Source organism: Molossus molossus, unplaced genomic scaffold (assembly GCF_014108415.1).
Source record: "Molossus molossus isolate mMolMol1 unplaced genomic scaffold, mMolMol1.p scaffold_m16_p_17, whole genome shotgun sequence".
NCBI lineage: Eukaryota > Metazoa > Chordata > Mammalia > Chiroptera > Molossidae > Molossus > Molossus molossus.
This window is the reverse complement of record NW_023425352.1, coordinates 19,420,574-19,443,760: the sequence shown is the minus strand read 5'-3', so window position 1 is coordinate 19,443,760 and position 23,187 is coordinate 19,420,574. Positions and strand designations below refer to the sequence as shown.

General features: G+C 44.5%; 1 protein-coding gene across 1 annotated transcript in view; it reads left to right on the top strand.

Annotated features, from left to right (window-relative positions):
- The window catches only part of SORCS3 (sortilin related VPS10 domain containing receptor 3), a 549,191-nt gene extending 530,096 nt beyond the window's left edge, over window positions 1-19,095 (top strand). The window contains exons 21-27 of the mRNA XM_036265289.1: window positions 1,048-1,171; window positions 2,524-2,636; window positions 7,127-7,258; window positions 8,829-8,928; window positions 9,918-10,023; window positions 15,955-16,115; window positions 17,170-19,095. Coding sequence (XP_036121182.1) covers window positions 1,048-1,171; window positions 2,524-2,636; window positions 7,127-7,258; window positions 8,829-8,928; window positions 9,918-10,023; window positions 15,955-16,115; window positions 17,170-17,234 — 801 coding nt within the window. The 3' untranslated portion in view covers window positions 17,235-19,095. The remainder of the gene's footprint in view (window positions 1-1,047; window positions 1,172-2,523; window positions 2,637-7,126; window positions 7,259-8,828; window positions 8,929-9,917; window positions 10,024-15,954; window positions 16,116-17,169) is intronic.
- The last annotated feature ends 4,092 nt before the right edge of the window (window positions 19,096-23,187 follow it).

Genomic DNA, 23,187 nt, shown 5'->3' with positions numbered 1-23,187 from the left:
AAGCTGCATCTCTGAGCCGCTGAGGCTCTGGCCACACCTCCAGGCCATGTTCAGCTAAGATGCGCGGGTTTGCTGTGTGAGCTCTGGGGGACGCCCGCCCCTTGAAGGGCAGTTCCTGCATCCTGACTGGCTACATTGTTACTCTCTGTCCAAATGTTGTTCTGTCACCGGGAGGAGAAGGAGTCTGCTCACCTGGGCTTGTGATACTGCTTTATGGGCTGCCTTAGAGGAACCTCCTCCTATTACGTCTGACCTCGCAAACACTGAAGGAGTTGACAGGGTGCCGGCCTCAACGTGCCCACTGAATAGTGACTGTTTAATCTCAAGATCTGCATGCTCTTCTCTCCAGTAAGCATCTGATTTTACCAAGGTCCTAATTCACAGGGGAAAAAAGTTATTCTGTTTCTCTCTTTATCCTAGGCAAATCCCCATCTCTTATGATAAGGAAAATAAAACAGAAAAAAGAAAACAAATTTTTAAATGATCACGGATATATATGTCTATATATTTTCCAACCTATTAAAAATGTTGAAATGGTTTGCATCCAACTTACATATGTATTCTGCTATATGTAAGACAGTGTGCCAAGGGTGGTGATACAGAAGTCAATAAAATGCAGTCATATCTCTGAATGGTCTTACAGTCAGTCCAGTGGATACAGGATGAAGATACAACTGACATGGGATATTGGACAAGAGAAATTATTTCCTATTTCCAGGGCCAATAGGAATAGGTTACAAAAGTTGCTACTCCATTGCCCCAGGAGAAGGAGCAGAATGACAAGCAAAATCTAGGGTGTCCAGTCTTACCTTCATCTCTCAGGACTAACATTTGAAAATATATTTTTGACTTTGTTAGTACTCTTCTTGAATACTGGATATGTGATATAATCAAATTTAGGGAAGCTGTGTGATTTTTTTTTCCTGTCTCAAGTTAGGGTCTGCTGAGATACACAGATGCTATGCAGATTTGGGAGGGTCTGAGAAGACAGGAAAGGAGGAAATCTCTATTCCATGCAAGTTAAACTCAACTTTCTATTCCGTTTAGCCTCTCATCACCTTGGACAGCAGCATTTCCTTCACGTTCCTTGCAGAGGGAACCAACACCATCACTGTTCAGGTGGCCGCCGGGAATGCTCTCATCCAGGACACGAAAGATATCGCAGTTCATGGTAAGCCCTGGAAACTGGCCTTGTGATGCCCCCTCCTGCCCAGTCCAACCCCTCTATCTACCCTATTGGTAATTGCTGACTGCCTTGGAAATTCACCAGGCCATGGGGAAATTCTGTATGTCCACAAAAGGTATCTAAACCTTTTCCTACCTTGTTCCTGAATAGAGGCAGGGCTTAGAAGAGAGGCAGGGCACAGACAGGCATTTGTCTGTGTCTGCATCACAACCTAATGGTGTCATTAGATAGAAACATATCCTAAGTTGAAATGATACTAAGCTGGAAAAACTGCTATAGAAGCATCTAGATCTGAGGTCCTGTTGATGTATCTGCAACACACATGCAGCACATGTGGGGATCGGGACCAGTGACTTCAAAGTTAGAGGAGTAATGGTCCCTGCCCTTGAGGAGCTCACAGATCAGGTACTGAGAAGAACTTTACATAATATGTGTGTGTATGTGTGTGTGTGTTATTGGTGGAGATTCTAACATCATTGGCTGCAAAGGCTGAACATAAGACTAAGACTATAAGGAGGGACCAAGGCAGGAGAGGGCTAAATAGGACCACTATCCTGTTCTCAATCCTGGAGAACCATTCTTTATTTTAACATTTATTTTAACTAAAATTGTGCTTTGACCGCCATCCCACACAACCTCCCAGGACCCCTAAAACTGTCACTATCCCAAGGGTATTCTAGAAAGTTGTACTAACCCCCTCTGGCCTTTTCCTATATTTTTCCACACTTGCTGCTCAGGCTCTTTCATTGGGCACCCAGACGATTTCTTTTACGTAAACATTTTTATTTAAGTGTAAATAGAATACAGAAAAGCACGCACCATAAGTACTTTAGCTTCATGAATTACCACAAAGTGAACAGAGCCGTGTACCCACCAACCAGGTCAAGAAATTGAACATTAGCCACACCCTAGACCCAGGGTTTCAACCTACTTTCCAGCCCCGAAGCAGAGCCAGCAGGATGGACAGAGGACCTGAGGGAAGAACAAAAGGTTCCATTCTCATTAAGCCCAACCTGTTCATGCTTTGTCACTGGCCCTGCGTGATTCCACCTACAGTAGCAAAAGTCTTCTGAGGTTTTATACTTATGTGTCCTCAGGTAATATTCTTTTACAAGAAGGGCTAAGATCTTAGGAACTAGAAAAAGTGTTAGGAGCCCAAATCTACTTCCCGTCAGTAAATCCCACTCTTTCAGAGGCTGAGAACCAGGCTGCACTGGAGGACTTGTAATTGAGGCTACATGAAGGAGGGGTCCTTGGCCTGGGGCATGGCACCTGTGCAGTGTTCTGGCGCATCACGCCCTCTCTGAGCCTCACTCACACACTGTCCCTTTTTGCAGAATACTTCCAGTCCCAGCTGTTGTCATTCTCTCCTAACCTGGATTACCACAATCCTGACATTCCAGAGTGGAGGCAAGATATTGGCAATGTCATCAAGAGAGCTCTGGTGAAAGTAAGTTTGCTTTCTATGTGCTTAAGTCTTTATGGATAAAGTGTCAGATGGTGTCTTCCAGAATACATTTTCGTGGATTAAAACCACCACTCGATAGTCTGATTAGGATTTTGTGTAAAAAGAAAGAAAGAAAAATATGGGCGGAGTGAAGGGATGATGGAAGGATGGTGGGAGGGGGAAGAGAGAGCAAACGAGAGAGAGTGTTTGAGGAGGATGGGGATTGGCCCCATCTTTATCCCAGTTTTTTGATAAGACAGGAGCGTGACGTTTCAGGAAATAATGAGGACTGCTCACTGAGTCTATGCTACTGTCATTCACTTGGCTGGCTTCCTGGCCCCCAGAGAGGTTTTTTTTCTTTTTTTTTAAAATCCTCACCTGAGGACACTTTTCTGTTTATCATCAGATAGAGTGGGCGAGAGAGAGAGGGAAAGGGGAGAGAGAGGGGAAAGGGAGAGAGAGAAACATCGATGTGAAAGAGACACACCGATTGGCTGTGTCCTGCATGACCTGACCAGAGCTGGGGACGAACCGCAAGCAAGGTATGTGCCCTTGACCGAAATCGAACCCGTGACTTCTCCATGGGCCGATGCTCTAACCGCTGAGCCTAACCAGCCAGGGCCAAAGAGGCTTTATTAATCAGACACTTAGACTCCCAGACCACTGAGGGCCACACATGGCCATCAGAAGGCTACAGCCAGGAAACAGAGTGAGCCAGCAGACTCGAGCACGTTAACCAAAGTCAGATTTGCCTTAGAGAAGGTCGAAAGGCTCGTGTTAACCCTTCGCTCAGAGCTAGGCACTAGAATATAATGATGACTGAAACCTGCTCAAATCTGACATGCAGCTAGTTCTGTGGGAGAGGCATGCCAGCATATCAAAGAGCGTGGAGGAACGGAGATACACTTGATTAGCAAAGTGCTGGCTTAGCACCTATGGTGATTCAATAAATACTTACGAACCATCGGAATCGCCTTGGAGAAGACCCTTGGACTGTCCAAAGGGCACGTAGTAGCTCACAGAGGACGCTGTCTTCCAGGCAGAATGGACAGCAGGTGCAAAGCCGGGGGCTGCGGGAAGGGCACCGGGCCTGCGGAACACAGGCAGGGAGAGGGCAGGAGGTGGAGGCCATCTTCAGTGTTGGCGGCGAGTGTGGCTGATGTTGAGCTAGGCTGGGTAAGTCAGGTCTGAGAAGCTGGAAGATGTCTGTCATGCCTCTTACAGGCACTGGGAAGTGTGAAATGGGTTGTTTTTAATTTCAGTAAAAAAATCCTGGAAATAGATTTATATTCCAGTTGTCCATTCTGGTGACAATGCAGGGGATGGGCTGCCAGGCGGGACGTGAATAGGTCGGGGAGAGATTTCACAATAGGCGACCAGTTATGACCACACCACAGTTGTCCTGGCCAGAGCGAGTACGATCCCGAAGAGGAAAGATTCAAAGGCTACTTGGGGAGTGAAACCACAGAAGTGATGACGGAGAACAGGTAGTGTGTGTGGAAGAGAGGTTGGCTCTTTGTGATTACGGGAGTAGGTCAGAGACGGCCTTGCCATTAACCCATGGGGACTGTGCAGGAGAAACGTACCGGGGGAACAGCAATGACTGGACCCTTCACGGAGTCTGGAGGACGTGAGAAACGATTGGGCCAGGTAGCCAGGAGAGCGGGAAATACGGATCTGCAGGTCAAGCAGCAGTTCCAGCTGGAGGCAGAGGTGTGGGGCTGAGGCTGTAGGGCCCTTAGACGCCCCTCTTTCTGGGGAGTGGGGACAGGGCAGGCATGCTGGCTGATGCTTCCCAGGACAGAGGAGAACGCTCCAGGGCAGACATGGGGAAGGAGCGGATAGAAGGGAAGCGGAAGTAAAAGGGAAGTGATAGGAGCATCCTTGCTGGGAGCTGTGCAAAGGATGAACTTCACCTCGAAGCTTTTTACAAAGAAGTTGTTCCTAGAAAGGCATGAAAAGGAGGCTGCTCTTGAATGCCTTTGCCTGTGAAGCAGCCAGAATAGTGTTGTATTTTGTATGATTGTATTTATTAAATCAGGCTTTTAAATAAATAACTTATAATAATAATAATAAATAATGATAGTCAGCCATTCTAGTTCATACTGCGGTCTTAAATATCACAAAGAAAAATCACTTATAGGTCCCTTTGGATGAGATTAAATGACCCTGGACCCATAGCTCCAAGGTCCTTCCAAGGTCCCTAATTGACTGATGCTCCCCAAGACCTTGGTTCCCTAAAGCAAAGGGTCACCCCAGTCATGGTGTCACAGGCTCAGCCGCTTCACTCCATTGGTGAGTCTCTGAATTTAGTCCTCGGTCTGGTCTCTGGACTGGTTAGGATGAGGCCTTCTTGCCTCATGTCCTTCAGCACCCAGATGTCCAGCTACTTGGGGTCATGTTAGCAGGTCAGTGAGGCCTCTGGCAAAGCCACCTCAGGTTCCAAGGGGATGTGTCTGCTTGGTGGGTACTTCAGGCTTTGAACTGCTGCCTGCTACGTCTCCTGAAGTTGACCGTCTCGCTCTTCATTGTCACATTCCTGAGAGTTAACTCCAATCTCCGTGCCTAGCTCCAGAGCTGAGCAGATGAGAAGCAGCGAGCCCCTCCCAGTCTGTTCCATCCAGCAACTGTTTACTGAGCCTCTGCTCCTTCAGCGGTCTTTCAAAGGAGCGAGGTGGCCACATGCCCGGGAATGTCTGGGGAGACATAGAATAAGAAGCTATCAGATGTACTCACCTGTCCCAGGGGACACGATCCACGTCTGGCAAGGTGGTGGAGGTGGTATTCTGGGAGGGCTTGGCCCGAGGGGCTAAGCTGGAGGTCACTTCCGGCAGAGGTTGTCAGGAGAGGAGGCAGGTGTCTCTGCCAGATCAGAAGCTATGTTATTATATCTGGGGAGGCACCGGCAGGAGGGCTGTTCCGGATCAAAGACCTTCGGGAGACACCCAGGAAAGAACATCATCCTCGCTACAGGGGAAAACTCAGAGTTCTGTTTTCTTTGGGAATTTGCTTTTAGACAGCAGCTTACTTTTAAGTTTTTATCATAAAGCAATATAATCCAAGATTAACTCATCATCTTGCATCTTCACATAACATTTAGTGTTTAGTTTAGTTTTTTTTTTACTCCTATACATTTTTATTTTTATAGAGTTGTAACCAAAGGAGTAGAAAGAAACAGAGCAGAATGCAGCTATAATAAGTGTTGTTCCGAGTTGGCTCACGGTACTAATTACCAAAATTTTTTTTAAATCCTCACTCAGGGATATTTTTTCAATTGATTTTTTGATAGCGTGGGAGAGAGAGAAACAGCGATGTGAGAGAGACACATCAGTTGGTTGCCTCCTGCACAACCCTGACCAGGGCCAGGGGTCGAACCTGCAACCAAGGTACGTGCCCTTGACGGAGAACTGAACCCACCACCCTTCAGTCAGCGGGCCAACGCTCCAACCGCTGAGCCAAATGAGCTAGGGCTTAGTTATCATCTTCATGGTCGAGTAACATTCTATCAGGTTGATCATATGATTTATTTACTTAATTTTCAGCATATTTGTGTTTTTCCCACTTATTTGCTATTATAAATAAAGTTACGAGTATTTCTTCCTGCATACGCTTTTCTTTCTGTATTTTAGATCATTTCTTTAGGACAAACACTCCAAGTTACAGTTATTGAATGAAGGGTATGAACATTTTTATGGCCTCAAAGTAAGTCTCTTGAAAAACAGATGGGCAATATGTATCCATTTTTAGTGCTGCTAGCAGCAAATGAAGGAGCCTCTTCACTGAAGCCTCACCAATATTAGCCACTTGCAGTTAATGTAAAATCCTGCCTTAGTCAGTGAAAACCAGTGCTGCTTGCTTTCCCCCTTCATTTGCGTTTCCCGTGTTTGTCCGTAACTTCTCATTCCTCCTTTGCAGCCGGTCTGCTCGGGTTTCAGCCGGAACTCCCGACGCGCAGAAAAACAGAAAACTTGGGGGCGCTCTCGCTGATGTTCCCAGAAAACGATAATTTGAAAATAGTTTGTCATTGTATGTTAGCTTCAGTGAAAATGTATGTAATGCAGAGGAAGTAGTGAAATGAAGAATTTCTCATCTACCACTTCTAGGGGACAAGAGAAAGGAAGCTTGGACTCTATTAGAACCTATGCCTGAAATGCTGCATTAAATAAAAACAAAACAAAAAAAAAACATGTAGAAACCTTATAGCACTGGCTGGGTGGCCCAGTGGGCTGGAGCATCATCCCATACATCAAAAGGGGGTGGGTTTGATCACCAGTCGGGAGGCAACCAATCGATGTTTCTCTCTCTCTCTTTCTTCCTTCCTCTCTGTCTGAATATCAATAAAAACATAGCCTTGGGTGAGGATTGAACACACACACACACACACACACACACATACACACACCCCTTATAACCTGTGTGCATTCTGCTTGTTGCTGACTTGGGGAATGCTGGCTCCCCTAAAACCTCACTCTCTGGTCTACACATCTTTGCAGGTGACCAGTGTCCCAGAAGATCAGATCCTGGTCGCTGTGTTCCCTGGCCTCCCTACTTCAGCAGAACTCTTTATCCTCCCTCCGAAGAACTCGACAGAGAGGCGGAAAGGCAACGAAGGGGACCTGGAACAAGTACGTGAAAGCCAACTCGGCTAGAACACCTGCCCGTCCGTCCCATTCTAAGGGGACCCAAAGTTAATCCCAGACACAAAAGGAGCCAAGGTCTCTCCCACGGACCCATCAGCCTTAGTTGCCCAGTATCCAGGGCTCTGACGAAGAATCAGCCTAACCCCAAATAAACACAGATGCAGACAGACTGGGGCAATCGGCATCATTCATTCCCGGCTCCTGCCGCTTGTCAGACCTCCCACCAATGACGTGTCCTGAGGAGAGATGTGGGTGAGAAAGAGAGGGATGGGAATCTCTCTGTTTCTGGGGAAATGTGCTTTGTCTTGAAAGATTCCGGTCAGTCTAAGATCTGCCTCCTGGGAGAAACTGCTTTAAACATGTTTCTTTGGAGCGAGATGGGGGCAGACAGTTCCTGTGGTCTGCACACTATCCAGGAAGTAACGGAGGTGGCCACCCCATGCTTCTCCCGCTCTCTCCCGCTCCTGCTGGGGTCTTGCCGTCTGTGCTCTGCTCCACCCTCCCCTGCCTTCCCAGGACGCTAAGTCAGAGGTCAAAATAAGTGAGAAGCTGCTAAACATCAGCAAGAATCAACCACAGTTGCTCCCATGTGTGGTAATCATCTTCCACATCCCTCCGCTGCTCGCCTGACCATGACCCCGTCCCCACACCTATCCTCAGTCCTTCTCAAGCAGAGAGAGGTCATCACAGTTGATTCCCTGGGACATGAAGTGGACCATTGCATGTCAGGGTTGCACAGTGAACTTGGCCAGAAATAAATTCAGCTCATGTACACATCACTTTCACAAGACCTCTTTATTCTGAAATAGCATGGAGCATGGGTGAATTATATTTGGAAGCTACAATATCCATCCATTTAGATAAATAGGTAGTTACGGTGATGAATGGCAGCTGTGATATTAAGGCACGTAGAACAGAGATAAGAGTTAGGGACAACAGCCCAAGTCTGCCTCTGCTTCCTTGTGGGAATTACAGAGTGATTAAATCGATGTTATGTGTTCTGAGACTTGCTGGGGAAAAGTAAAGAAAAATTATCCCATAAAAAGAGGCAGCTTCCGCTTTGATGTTTGCCTCCCATTGTCTCCGAGGGAGAAAAAAAGCAGAGGAGTGGGCTGGGGTATACGTTCCTGCTTTGATCCTGGCAGGGCCTCTCTACACTGTGTGTATTACTTGATCAGATTAAAGAACTAATGATGGTTGACTTTCTTTCATTGGAACCCGCCTGTGTTTCTCTACAGTAAGTTAAAAGGCGTGGGTAAGAGCACTGCACTAAGAGTTGAACGGAATGTCGATGTCTGCCATCAGCTCCAGTTCGCTAGGAGACTTTGGACACACCTCTTCCTGCCTCTCTCTCCTCTCCTAGCATAAGCGAATAATACCAACTATTTTTTTGGCTTCACGGGGCTCCAAGAGAATCAAATCGATAAAGATGTCCCAATAGCCTGTCCTCTGACCATGGTCATTGTCTTGCCTATTGGCCCTGATTTCTTACTCCACGAGGGAGTGTTGTCACATGTCATGCCTTCCCATGCGGCCTTTCTCTCTTCTTTCCTAGATTGTAGAGATGCTGTTTAATGCTCTAAACCAAAACTTGGTCCAGTTTGAACTGAAGCCGGGGGTTCAAGTCATCGTGTATGTCACGCAGCTGACATTAGGTGAGTGCCTGTGGGGATTCGGGGCAAATGGGCATGGTGATCTGTTATCCTGGCGAGAAAAGGGGGGAGACAGTTAGCAAACTTCTCCAGAAATGCCCGAAAGTGGCGTTGATGCAGGGCTCTTTGCATAGTCATGGTTAGGAAAGATTAATTACATGTTTCTGAAGGCTTTCTGTTGAGGTGGCGAGAGGATCTCCCTCTCCCTCTCCCTTCTTCTCGCTCTAAAATCAATAAAAAAAAAAAAAAAAAAAGACTTTCTTAAAAGTGAACTTGCTATTGAATCCCTGGATGATCTTGGGGAAAACCTACAATCTTTGGGCCTTGACTTTTTTATTATTATTATCTTTAATCTGAATCAGCCAGGATTATATTATGCATCCTCAGACTCTTAATTTATGCAATTTTCAAATCATAGGGAACCTTGTTGGGAAGCCAGATCAGATAACTTTAAGATTCCCTTTGATGTATAATGTATAAGTTTATGTTGAAATAGGGATCGACTTGTGTTGGTTGATTTGTAAGGTAATAAAAGAAGGCATGTCCCTTTGGGCACTCACTGCTGGCTCTCTGGGAGAGGCTGTTTGCTACGTCCCCCTACTGCCGTACGAGTTGCAGATGGGGAGGGACCAGATTGCTCATCCAGCAATGTTTCCACAGAACAGTGTCCGTGAAGAGATTTTCACGTTGCGTCAGTGTTTAATTCAAAGTTCCCAGTGAGCCACCTGTAGTCATGCTGACTCAGGCCATCTAAGAGAAGGGCGTGCACGCCCTCCTGCTCCCCTTGGCTGGCCACACATTGCTCCGTTTACACCAAGACCCAACAGCAAGTCTCCCCAGGAAGAGAGGAGGGGTTTACGTCCCCTAAGAAACTGTGATCGGGGATCCAGGGCAATTGGAGACTGGATATGGAACTCCCCTGGCCTCCTTTCTCTGCTGGCTACTCATTTTTCAGCCAATAGTTCCCAAGTGAGCATGTTCTTTCCTCCTAGCTCCGTTGGTGGACTCCAGTGCCGGCCGCAGCAGCTCGGCCATGCTCATGCTCTTGTCCGTGGTATTTGTCGGGCTGGCTGTGTTTTTGATCTACAAGTTTAAAAGGTATGTGCTACTATCATTCAATTTTGATCTTGGGGCTAGATTCATGGGAGCTAATTCTTCCTATAACCAACATTCCTAAACTCACCCCAAATACGTGTTATCAGTTCTCCTTGAGGCTCAGTTTGGCAATGGGGAAAAGTAGGAATGGTTGAGAGTCAGGGAATAAATATGTTTAAGAATCTGAATTCTATCTAATTTATAATTATATTGAGTTAGGGAAAGGAGGGATAGTCTATAAAATCAATTTATTCTTTTCAAGAGAAGATTAATGAGTTTTCAAGCCTCACCTAAATTTCTAAAATAAGATCTCAAGTATTCAGGATATCTTTTCTACAACTTAACCACTCAAGTGGTGAAGTAGAGAAAAATGCAGCTGAAATCTTGTACGCACATGTACGAGCATTCTTATCTTATGCTGCAGCTATATAGTATTTCTATTTAAATTTGAATGCTAAAAATACCTAACCTTTGTCCCCCTCCCTCCTTTCCTGTTTCTAGAGGGAAATTGATCAGGGAAACCAAACTCTACATATATTGAGAAATTATATCTGAAGGCCACAGAAGGGATGATGTAACAGGATACTTAAAAACATAAAATTGAAATTAAATAATTCTTTACCATTCCTTGAATAATGTAATAGTTCTACCAAGAGGTGGACTAGTTAAGAGTATAAAGTTCTAAGACAGACCCAATTTTAACTTCTAGCATTTGTAACCTTGGGCAGTTGGCTTTGATCTCAAAGCTATTTTAGTTTCCTCATCTGTAAAAACAGCGAAAACAATAACACTTTATAGGTTTTCCATATTGTTTAAAGATAATAATATCTATATGGGGTACATCCTAAGTAATCAACAAATCTAAGTTACTATGATAAATAACCATGAGCACGCCTTCCAAAGGTGGCTCCTGTGTCACACACCAGCACATAGTAGGCTCACAAAAATCACGTCAGTGGCCTAGAAATGTACTTCACAGGAAGACTGGGTAAAGTAGGAATGTCATTAACTATCTTCAGATGACTTTTGAAAGCATCCTTGGTCCTGGGAGTGTTTCTGGTTACTGAATGGAATGCTTTTAGCTTTTGGAAGAGATAAATGATCAAGTCGCTTCAGTTTACCCCGTCCCCGGTTCCCCTTCAGTAGATATTTCAAACTTTAAAACACCAGTTTTACTCAATATCCATCTTAGCAGCAGCTGAAACAGCAGGGATCCTTCAACACCCTCCACCAGAAGGGCAGAGTAGGGTTTACATTCCTACTCATATTGTATAGCAGTATGTGAGTTCATGTCCTCTGGGGGGAAGATGTGTCAGCCCACCTATCATGTTCCATTTGAAAATGGGGGGCGGGAATCATGAATCATTCATCGCACAAACAGAAAACAAAGATTCAACATAGAAACAGTCTGATCAAGGCCACCCATTGATGGATGTTTTTCACTTACATACAAAGCACACTTTCTTTCTTCCAACGATTTGATTGTGAGGAAGCCTGGTGGTTGCTGAGGCTTGAAGATCAACTATCCTAAGTTTATTCTTCTGGCCCCTAGATTTTCATGTTGCTGAGGTCAAGGGCCAATAGAAGTCTTGCAAAAACGTATTTATAGTAGATGTCTCCAAATTAAGGCAAGAATTATCCTGTGTCTTAGAAAGTTTTTTGTTCTCTTATAAATACTGCTAAACTCCCTAGATAGTCAACTCATTAATGTAGGCATCTCTAAATGTGTACATTTCAATACTTGGATCTAGGCCAGGTGGTGTCATCTCTGAATTACTGTCTCTGTAATCCCAGAATAGCAGCCAACCCTTTTGTGTCCCTGACAGTGAATCATGCAGCAAAGGAAACAGACATCAGGCAAAATGAATAAACAACAGTGTCAGCTAAGAGTTACCAATCAGCAGTTATCTTTTTATTGTAGCCACCTTTTCAGGAAGTTTTCCCCCAGTGAGTGTTCAAGTCCTTTGGTGGAGGTCTTGCTGGATCTTCTTTTATTTCTTTGGTCTCCTTTCCTCTCATCACCTGGAACTCCAGAACTCCAATGACGGCTCTGTGGAGGGTCAGGTCCTTACCCCTGAGTTCCAGAGCCTCCTTTACTTCTTTCATTATTGTCCATAAGAACGTTCTGCAGTAATAGAAATGCTCCATAATCCGGACTGTCCAGTACAATGGTCACTAACATGATCAATGAACTGAATTTTAAATTTTATTTAACTTTACTTAAATACATTTAAATAGCTACCCCTGGCTAGTCAACACTTAGATAACAGTGTGGGGAAAGGACAACTCTGTTTTTGTTTTCAGATCATGGGCCATGCTGTTTTCAGTCCCAAAACTTTCTTCTCTCCAATCACCAGCGTTTACTCATTAAACCTTCCTTCATTCAACACGCATCCATTGAGTGCCAGGCACTGATAACCACCTCAAGATCCCAAGTCCTCACATGACAAGGAACATAGCGTTAACATGAGCCCGAAGCTGCCTTTCAGTAAATATCACCCTGTCTCTCACATTGACCTTGTTCTTGTATAGTGACTGCTATTATCTCATGTTTTAAGCAATATAATTAAAACTCACATGACATGGCTTTTATTAACCAGATCTCTGCCTAATAAGACCTTCTTTCTATACTATAGATTCGGGTTTTGTTGCTGTTGTTTTTCTGGTATCCACGAAAATGTTTGCGCTTTCCTATTTATTTCAGTACTTTTCCCAGTAAGTCTTTCCTCACAGTCTGGAGCCTACTTCACTTTCTCTAAATTTCCTACCATGGGCCTACTTCACTTTCTCTAAATTTCCTACCATGGGCACTTATCATAGTTGAAACGAACAAATAAAAACTGGGGTTTTTATAGATGACTTGGGTTGATCCTTCTTACTGCTCTTATTGAAACCCATATGAGTGTGTAGCCCAAGACGTGCCTCTAAAGCTACTTCCCTCGTTTCTTACCTGCAAACTTTGAGTTCTACCTTGACTTAGATTCTCAACAGCCTTACAAGTGGACGTGTTAAGAAATGAAAAGCAATTTGACAATTTTTTAAATACTGAACATTGTAACATATAAAATTCATTCCCTTCCAACCATCTATTAAAAATGTAGAAGAAAATCTGCCTGTTTTAGAGAGTAAAATAATGCAAATAATCTTTATAAGGGCAAATTTATCCAAATTCTCACAAGAATCATTAGGAAGGGGTCTGGGGGGGGGAGCAGTGAACTCTGGCTATACTCTGAGGTTATATAGGCTTGTGTGATCAGGAATGGTCTGACTGCCCCCAGCACCTAATAAATATTATAGTTAATCCCAATGTTCATGAAATATATGTACTTTTATAATTAAAAGGAATCTAAGTCACTAGGCTGCATTTCTATTGAGGTAAGAAAGTAGGAGCCAGCATGAATTTTTAATTAGACGCATTTAGAGAGCCTGAGGTTTTCTGCTTCATGTGGTCTATTTGTTGAAGGTTCTTGTAAATTATATTAAACTGGTTCAAACCAATAGGAGTCATAAGGATACCTCCCTTAATGTATGGAAAGCAGCCATTAAAGACAGTGTTATAGGTGGAAGTCGAGTATCCCTGTCCCCACTGCGTGCTGGTGATGAGGTCCTTACAGTGTCTCGAGAAAAAGAATTTTCTGACACTCACATGGGAGGATGACTGATTTTTATGTGTGTGAAATTACATCCCTGGGTTTCCAAAGTCCCATTTTCCTTAATCTAGTCTTGGAGGAAGTGCAGCTGGGGATTCAGTAGAGCTACAAGCAAAGCCAGTGTCAAGGGTTCCATGTTGGAATTGAGTCTGGTTTAGCATTAGGCTCATTGCAGTCCATTAGTCCATTGTATGGGGTCCACATGGCTGTGAGCCATGTGGGACAATGCAGCAGAGCCAAGAGAGCATGCCCAAGACAGCAGGAGCCGAGAGCCACGAGAGCAAGAGAGCAAACTTCTTTGTTTAGGGGATTAGATATCTTCTCCTGCTTGTAGTAGCCATGCCTACTCTGGTCAATGACCTGTTCCCAGGTGTGACTGACAGGCAAGTACCTTCCCTGTTTCACCCAGACTTTACTGGGCCTGTGTCTGTTCTCCCCTTGTCCAGTCTCTTCCCCCAGTGATCTGTGGGAAATGACCCACGGCTTCCTGGGGAGTGTTAAACCATCACTTCCTGGCACAGCTGCACAACTGACATGGCTATACTATTTGGCTTTCCCTTTGCTCCCTTTCTATTAGTAATAACTCGGTTAATTACAATAGTATCAACGTGAAAACTGAATGCAAAGGAAAGAAAGAAACTATCCATTTTTAAACCTATTTTTAAAAATTTTCCCTCTTAATTAGCTATAGGAAAGCCTTATTAAATGCCCCCACCACTCTATGTCCACTGGGGATTGGAGTGGGGAGGGGAATGTAGAAGTTGGTGCCAGGGCAACAGAACAACTGTCCTGTAGAAATGCACAGAGTGCTCTGGATTGGGTGGGTGTCAGATGTCGAAAGTTTTAATAACATCTATGCCAGCAATCCGCAGTCCAATTTCCCCATCATTTAATGAGGCAGAGACATCTCTTCTAGATGTAATGTGCCAAGACAAAAAAGAAAAAAATGTGATCATTTTATCTGAGAACATACTATGAAAGCAGAAAGAGCCCAGGTTTTGAGGTCATTTATTCATTCATTGAACCAGTTCTTACTGATTGTAAACCATGTGCCAAGTACTGTGCTGAGTTAAGTGTACAGCAGTGAAGATAAAAACATAGACTTGATACATAATTGGGTTTTGGTCTCTTTAGAAAGACAGAAACAAGTCAAGCAACATTGCCTGTTAATCACCCTAAACCAACACCCGTTCATTTCTTTCATAGACTCAGCTCTATTACATATTTATAAGAGAAGAGGTTGAGGTGTGTGGAAAGAACTCTTGGAAATGACTTGTAAGCCATGTTCTGAAAGACACGCTCATGAGAAGAGTAGGAGTTGTGTTTCAGACAGAGGGAAAAGTTCCTCAAAGTCCCTAAGATGAAGATGGGTTTGATGTGTTGGAGAGTCTTGCAACTCCAAGTGTGGGTCTCAGACCATGGTGTCACCGGGGAGCTTGGCAAGAATGCAGATTTCCATCCCTCCAGACCTAACAGAGTCACAAGCACTTTTACCGAGAACTTGGGTGATATATAGTCACTTTATAGTTTGAGAAGCGCTGGGTTATAGGAATTCAAAGGAGCTAAAGAAGCTGGAACACAGTGGGTCAGGAGATAATAGATATGGGTCAGGAGATGGATCTTTAGGGTTTTAATTTGAACCTCCTGCTCCTCTAACCTCAAGTCTGTCTGCCTTATTACCTGCTGCTTTTGTGTCTTTGAAGGAAGTTATTTAGCTTCTCAATCTTTGCCTTAATCCTCTCCACAATCCTCAAAGGAAACAATTGTTATTCCTATTGAACAGATGAGGAAACTGACTATGGAAGTATTTGGCCCATGAATAGTGTTCTGAAAATGCTAGCAACAGCTCTATGTCTTTTATTTCTTGGCATTTCATAAAGGAAACCAATGTGAACTGATTAAATTGATGCAACCTTAGGGGGGGAAATGTCTTTTCATATGATACAGCCTTATGAGTCTCAAAGTTCAGCTCCTTTAAACACTTAATAATTCATAAATGTTTTAAGGGTTTTCTTGCAAACCTCATAATTGCTTTGGTTGGTTTTAACTCCAGAAGAGGGTGCATTCCTCAGAGAGTTCTGTGGTTTACATCTCCCCTGGGCATCTAGGTCTCTGGCCTTGTGTTTCTTGTCCTCATGATTCCAGTGTCTGGGTGACCAGCCCCCTTCCCTGACATTGGCCTGTCTTGTAAATAGCTTCTTCCTCCTGCTCATCACCCAAGGTTTCCTAATGCTTGTTTGACATGCCCAGTGATCCTAATCCAATTTCGCTGCTGCCCATGTAGGAAAATCCCCTGGATTAACATCTATGCTCAAGTTCAACATGACAAGGAGCAGGAGATGATTGGGTCAGTGAGCCAAAGTGAAAATGCCCCGAAAATCACACTCAGTGACTTCACCGAGCCTGAGGAACTACTGGACAAAGAGCTGGACACCCGGGTCATAGGTATGTGTGCTGGTACCACCAAGTGCCTGTGTCCTCTGTCCTCTCAACACTGGCTCAGCCAACCCACTTGGCCTGTCCTTCAGATAGTACCTGCACCGGCGGCAGTGACATACTCGTGTTTGAAAATTTGCCCGACACCTCTGGCCCAAGTGAAATTGGCAGAGTTTTTCCCTTAAAAGTAGATCAAGATCGCAAGTGTCGGAGTCAGAGTGAGGGAGAGATGAGGCCAATTATCCATCACTGTTGGACCTTTCTGTAAAGCAAAAGCACTATGTGTCCGAATTAATCATCACACAAATGTGGGCTCTGGCAGCAGACAGCCCTCGGCCCGTTTCCTTGCTCAGCCAATCCGCTTGGTCTGGCAATCTGCTAGCTCTGTGGCTTTCCTGTGCCTCACAGTCCTCGTCTGTGACGTGGGAATAATAGAACCTACCTTCTGAGATTGTCGTCACAGTGGAATGATATGACGTCATTAGCCCAGTGCCTGCCACATAGTAAGTGTTCAGTACACGTTGGCTCTCATTATAGTTACTAATAGACTGTAAGATGGCAAGGTATTGCTCCTGCCTTGTGTGCTGGTGTGGGAGATGGCAAACGTTAGATGTAGATAGGATAAGCCAGGGCGCTGATAGGATAGAATAGCCAGGTGCTCTGCCCTGGCCGGTTTGGCTCAGCGGTTCGAGTGTCGGCCTGCGGTCCTGAGAGACCCGGGTTAGGTTCCCGCTAAGGGCACGTACCTCAGTTGCAGTTTGTCCCCGGCCCTGGTTGGTCGTGCGGGTGGCAGCCACTCGATGTGTCCCTTTCACATCGATGTTTCTCTCTCTCTCTCTCTCTGTTCCTCTCTCTCCCTCCCACTCTACCTGAACAAAAAATGGAAAAATGTCTTCGGGTGAGGATTAAAAAAAAAAAAAAAAAAGAATAGCCGGGTGTTCTATTGAATAAATACATATTAAGCACCTGTTCAAGGTGGCTTGGTATTTAGCAAGAAATCAAACAAAGACTCCTGCCCTTATGGAACTGACACCCTCTCTCCCTCTGTCTTCTCTCCCTGCAGGAGGCATTGCCGCCATTGCAAACAGCGAAAGCACAAAGGAGATCCCCAACTGCACTAGTGTTTAATGCCAACAAGCCACGTGCCGACCATCTCTCTGACTTTTTATTTTTGATGATTACTATTACTATTATTATGGAAAAAAAATGAAAATGTCTTTTTTACCCTTTGTTTACCAAGGGCCCCTTCATAAATATCAGGCAGATGCTTAGCTCTGGGAGGCAAAGGTAGTGTTAGCTGATTACAGGGAGACAGAAAGGATAAATGGCTGTATCTGTGCTATGGGCGACGGACGGACCTTCCCCTGGCCTTCTTGCTTTATTCTGCCACTAACGGTGCGAGGACTCTCTTTTACCTTGGAGGTCTCTCTCTTTATTTTAAAGTTGGGTTGGCTTTTCATGAACCTTCCATTCCCCCAAGTCACCAACTAAGCCCCCACCAGCACATACACCTGAAACATAAACCATTCCCCAGTTAGATGTGCAGGAGGTAGGTGGGTGCGGAGGGGCGTAACACAGGAAGCGTGCACACCTTTACGAAGGAGGTCCTGCCCCGTGCATGTCACTAGCGAGGCTACTGATGGCTTATTGTATATAATTACAATGTAAATAGCTTTTTATTTCCTAAGAAATAATTTAATGTTTAGTAAAAAAGAAAACAGAAAAAAATACGCGTGTGTTGGCTTATGCACTCACCCTCAGAGCTGACCAACCCCCAGGCCTGGTTGATGTGTTGGGTTCTGGATGCTCTCCAGTTGTCTGTCACAATTAACTCTTGCATCTCTGTGTCCATGCCATAGCTGGTTTCTACTTACGTGTATAAGGGGGGAGGGGACAGGGGGACTTCTTTGGGACACTTGGTAAAGGAAGGACTATGGTAACATCATAGAACATGAAGTCTTATGATTCCATCTGTGACATGGAAGAATTTGCCAGATGAAGCCCACTAGAGACTTCAAACTCTGATCCAGATGGACGTCCAGGGTTCCCCTCCAAAAGGACAAAATTGAGGATATCAGCCTGAGAAAATGGTCTTCTTTAACAAAGCCAGGCAATGGGTCTAAAAATGACAACGATTCTGCCTTCTGTTTGGATTCCAAAGAAATGTATAATGTTTATGGGGAATTCTTGGGCTATTCTCAGCTGGGCAAAGTCCTCTGGGCAGTAGGGTAAGCCCGGGGAGCGCCTGTTGGCATGGGAGGAGTTAGAGGGGTTGGGAGGGAGGTGGCATTTGTGGAATCAAGAGTCCCTGCAAACCCTGTGGGCCAAATAGGGGTCTAGTCTTTAATGATTTTAGTCGAAGAAGATGTTAGCAAAGCTGTGCTATTTGCTTGTCAGATGTACACAACTTCCTTAAAGTCAAATGTCTGCCTTCAGTTCCCTTAAGATAGTTCTCGCCTCTGGAGTGAGTGGCTTCCGAGGCCAGTGTTCTCTCTTCCAGCACCCCGGCCCCTTCACACATCTGCACATGTCGGTTGTTTTCAGTAGGGTCACTCTATGCCATGCTGTAAGCTTTTTCTGTTTTTCAGGCTCAGCCTCTGCACACTGTTTTAGAAAATGATATACTGTATATATATGGAAGGAAAGACCGAATTTTTACCTGTTAATATTTGTGCTATGTTGTTCACATTCCTCTCTATGAGACACGGAGAGGATGTGATTCACAGAAATCTGACTGTCTACGGCATAGATCAGGACTGAGAGTATTTCTGAAGAGCGTGCTTTTTCGTTTCAAGGGTTAAATGGGGCAGACAATTGCAATACTTGTACTAAACACTGGAATACAAATGCATGAGTCATATCTATATATACAGTATATGTATATATACTGTTCTTGGTTTTATTGTTCCATTTGAATATTTCTACTGTAAAAAGAAGACAGTGGTTTTGAAATTGTTGAAAATAAATGTATTTTTGTATATCAAAACTACATATCTGTCTGAAATTTCTTCGGGTAGTTTTCTTTATCTATTGTATCAGTCAACTATTGCTGCAATAATACCATATAGCAAAAAAAAAAAAATGCAAATAGCTGATAATAACGGATGTTTATACTTTGTTCTTGAGTCTTCAGGTTGGCTGTGGTTTGCTTGGGCTCAGCCGGGACAGACCAGGCTCTCCTGGGCTAGTTTGGATGCAGGCATCTGTTGCTTCAGGTCTGCTCCATGAGTTGTCATCATTCCGAGACCAGTAGCTACATAGGGTATGTTTTTTTTTTGTTGTTGTTGTTGTTGTTTTTCATGCTGAATTACAGAATTCCAAGTGAGACCAGAAGAACACTCTTGGCTCAAAATGTTCCCTCTGTTTGCCTGCCAGCTACATTCCATTGACTGAAGGAAACTGCAGGACCATGTCCAGCATCAATGGTCTAGGAAAGTAGACTCTGCCTACTCTGGTGCAAGATGCTACTAAGTGACACGACTGAAGGTGTGGATTTACAATTCCAATTGACAGAGGGCATGGAGAATTGAGAACAATAATTCATTCTACCTATTCCTTCTGATGACCCTGTGGGGAACCCTTATTAGATGGACCATTTGAATCAGTATCCAAGTTTCCCATCCCAATGTTTGTGGCTAGGATTTCTGAGCATCTTAGCTGTATGGACTCCGAGTCTCACTTCAGGTCCAGTGAGTGGTAAAGGTGTAACTCTAACTCAGGTCTTGAAGATTTCATCAGAAGAAATAAAAACAGGAGAAAAAAAAATAAGACTTTTTTTTTCCTTTCTCCCCTTCCTCCTTTTGCATGCTGTTTTGTCGTTCTTTGTTTTTTTAATTTTTTAAATTGACTTAGGAGCATGCTGTTTGATGCATCACACCCATACGGACTCTTCCTGCCCAGTGCTGGGTAAGGACTTTGCAAGGTTGCGTGAGTAGCTCTTCTCTACATTAGATAATGAGGGAATGTGAACGAGTTTCTAGAATAAGGGCTATACACTGGATATTTAATAGTTATAGTGTTGAAAATATGTGGTAAATTTCCATGGATCTCAGAAACCCAAGAAACCAGAATGCTTCGGTCAATAATTTGCTTCTATGTTTCACATACTAACTAACTATTCTGGAATCTTATCTTCTGAACAAATTGAAGGCGTAGGACTGAGCAGAGGTGGACTTCGTTTTTTTGTTTGTTTGTTTGTTTGTTTTAACTCGGGATGTATTAAAAATTATGCATTATTCTTAGGATATTTTAGTATAGATAGTTCTTGAGTTATACTCACTTTTATAGTATATATTTCTTAAGGTATATTCACTTTTTAAAACAAATTTACTTCCTTGAAGATTGAGAAATTACCTCTAAAAGAAGTAGTAGTGGGTTTTCAAGCCTCACCAGTGGTTCATACATAAAGAGCCTACAAACCTTTAAGGGATTTTTTTAATGGTCTCGAACCTCCTAAATAGTGTAAAATATCTAATATTCTTATCCCAAGTCAAAGGTGAAATCTCTAAATGTGTCAGTTTGTGCCTTTTTGCTTTCCGGTGGGATCTGAGTTCTTTCCATGTTAATTTCATGTCAGGTTGATACGATTGCTCCACCAGGTTTAAAAGGACATAAAAGACCTAATGTGGAAAAACAGTATGAGATAGTCGGTTCATTTGGACTGAGCCATGCTCAAAATATAGCCTCTAAATCCACCACCAGCACAGTTCTGTCAGGTCTCTCGGTACCGGGCTGGCAAAGGCAGATGGCGGAGGGTGTGTGATTGACGTGGTAGTTTTCCGTGATGGGTTTCTCAGCAGTGGGGAGGACACTGTCTGCCTCAGCATCGTCTCCTCCAAGGCAGTCCTAGACCTTATAAGCACATGGAAGTGCTCCGGGACTGGAGCCCGGCTATCAGCATCATTGCAGATTCTCTGAGCACTGATGTTTCATTATTCTCATGTGCACTGATGTTTGAGGATGACTGCCACGAAATACTTCAGAGTGTCACTGAGTGAAAGTCACCTGCCTTGGCTTCTGTTACCATGATACAAGGCACCTTAATCTAAAGAAGTGAGAACAGCTTCCAAATGTACTCATTTCCTTCTGGGCAACAGCTGCAAGTCTGAGAGAGTCACTTAATTGAGTTATCTGGAGCAAAAACACACTGTGAATCAAGGTGGTGATGGATGTGGCTTGGAATGAATATTAAGCCAGGAATTAGCTCTCTGACTTTCAGCTAGTCGTCTGGACCACACTTTCCTTGTTTGTCAAAGGAATACACTTTATGGCCTGCTTCACTGGCTAACTTCGCTTTCATAGACGCTTGAGAGATGACTAGTGTGCGCAGTGCTTAGGAGAACTCTCTCCTGCTGTAGAGGGATATCCTGAGACTCAGAGAGGAAAGCGACTTCCCTAAGGTTGCACAGGAAGTTAGTGCCGAGCTGCAGCTGGGATCCATGTCTTCTTTCCACCACACAGCTCCCTGACAAATGCAAAGCTGACCGAACTCCAGGTCAGTTAGCATCAGGAGGTTACGCCAGTTTGGCTCCCGTGTTTATAATCTCCAGGATGGTTTGGATTCTTCATTCCCAAGTATGCTTATCACCCAGTGGCTTACCCCCGTCCACATGCTGCCGTCCCGCTGACCCATTTGTTTTGCAGTCCTTGGCCCAATCCCCTTGCTTCCCTCACGGGGCTGTAGGCCGCTCAACAGACAGCCACCGGCCCCGGCTTCGCAGGCCTGTGCTCGCCTGTTCAGTTGGTTGGCCTTGTTCGGGGGGAAGCAGGCCACAGAGCCAACACGGGCAATGGGGATGACTCATCCTGACATATACGCCAGATCCCGCCAAATTCCCTTCTCTGCGCCAGCGGTACTGCCAACGGAGACCAGATGCAGCCCAACAATTACCTTCCAAAGTACCATGGCGTCGTGATGTCCCTTAAACTTACATTAGTTACCATTAACTTTACGGTACCAGAGTGCCCTTTAAAACAGGAGAGCCTGGCCAGTGTTCAATTCAATCAGAGACTGAAAGTCTCAATAAAATTTGAATCCATCACTTTTTAATTATCTGAGGCCCAAAGGGATAAAACGCCCTACTTCCCTACCTAAAAATTGACCATGAGGACATCCATGTCACAGGGTGGGATCTCAGATCAAACACATAATTTGGGTGAACACACACACGGCGACCAGGCCTTGACAGTGAATTAGAGAGGTTCTTGTTCTGTTGTACTGGATCCTTCTCCTCGGGCCTCAGGTTGTCAAGACGATCGGACCTGTCTCTCACCCAGGGCTGCATTCCCAGGGAAAGAATCCAGAATGACCTGGGGAGACAGAGCATCTTCCTCAGCTCCCCCTCAGAAAGCAGAGAATTTTGCTTAAAAATCACTATTAAGACCTTGATTCCCCAATTCACTGCTGCTTTTATTTATTTATCTTTTTAATACAACTGATTTCATTTTCTTTGGGTCATTTGGAAGGGGTGAGAAATGGACGTCTAGTTAGGGCTGCAAGGAAGGCCTCACAGAATCAGACTGGAGGCTCTCGTGTTCCGGAACGGGCTCCCTCTTGCCGGACGGGGGCAGCCCTGGAGGTGGCCAGGCTGCTGGGGCAGAACCCGCTCGGCCTTGCTCCTCTATGGTGCGGGGCTCCAGGATTTAGAACTTGATTCTTGGTTACTCCTTCTTCTTGTGCAATGCTTTTGTGATGAAGGGTGCAATTTCAGGTCCTGGGGTCCCTCAAAGCCTCTCTGGGGGTCATTGACTTGAGTTCCTTCATCTTCACACATTGAAACATAATCAGATACAGCAATTATTTGTAAAACTAGACCTTTGATAGATCTGGAGGTACCAAGGACATGGTTTCTTGCCTTCAATTCTGGTCACAGCGTCAGGAGAGCCCTTTCAGAGTGATCACAAGATATAGATTCTTCTCAAAATGTCAGGAAAGACGGAGAAAAATAGGTCATGATAGACACGCATGCCTTCTGTCGTCGTGCCTTAGTCTCTGGGGAATAGCGCTGTTTGCCGCTCTTAGAAATGAACCAGATAAAGTGGGGCCTTCCGACATTTACTCCTGAGAGAGTATGTGGCCTGG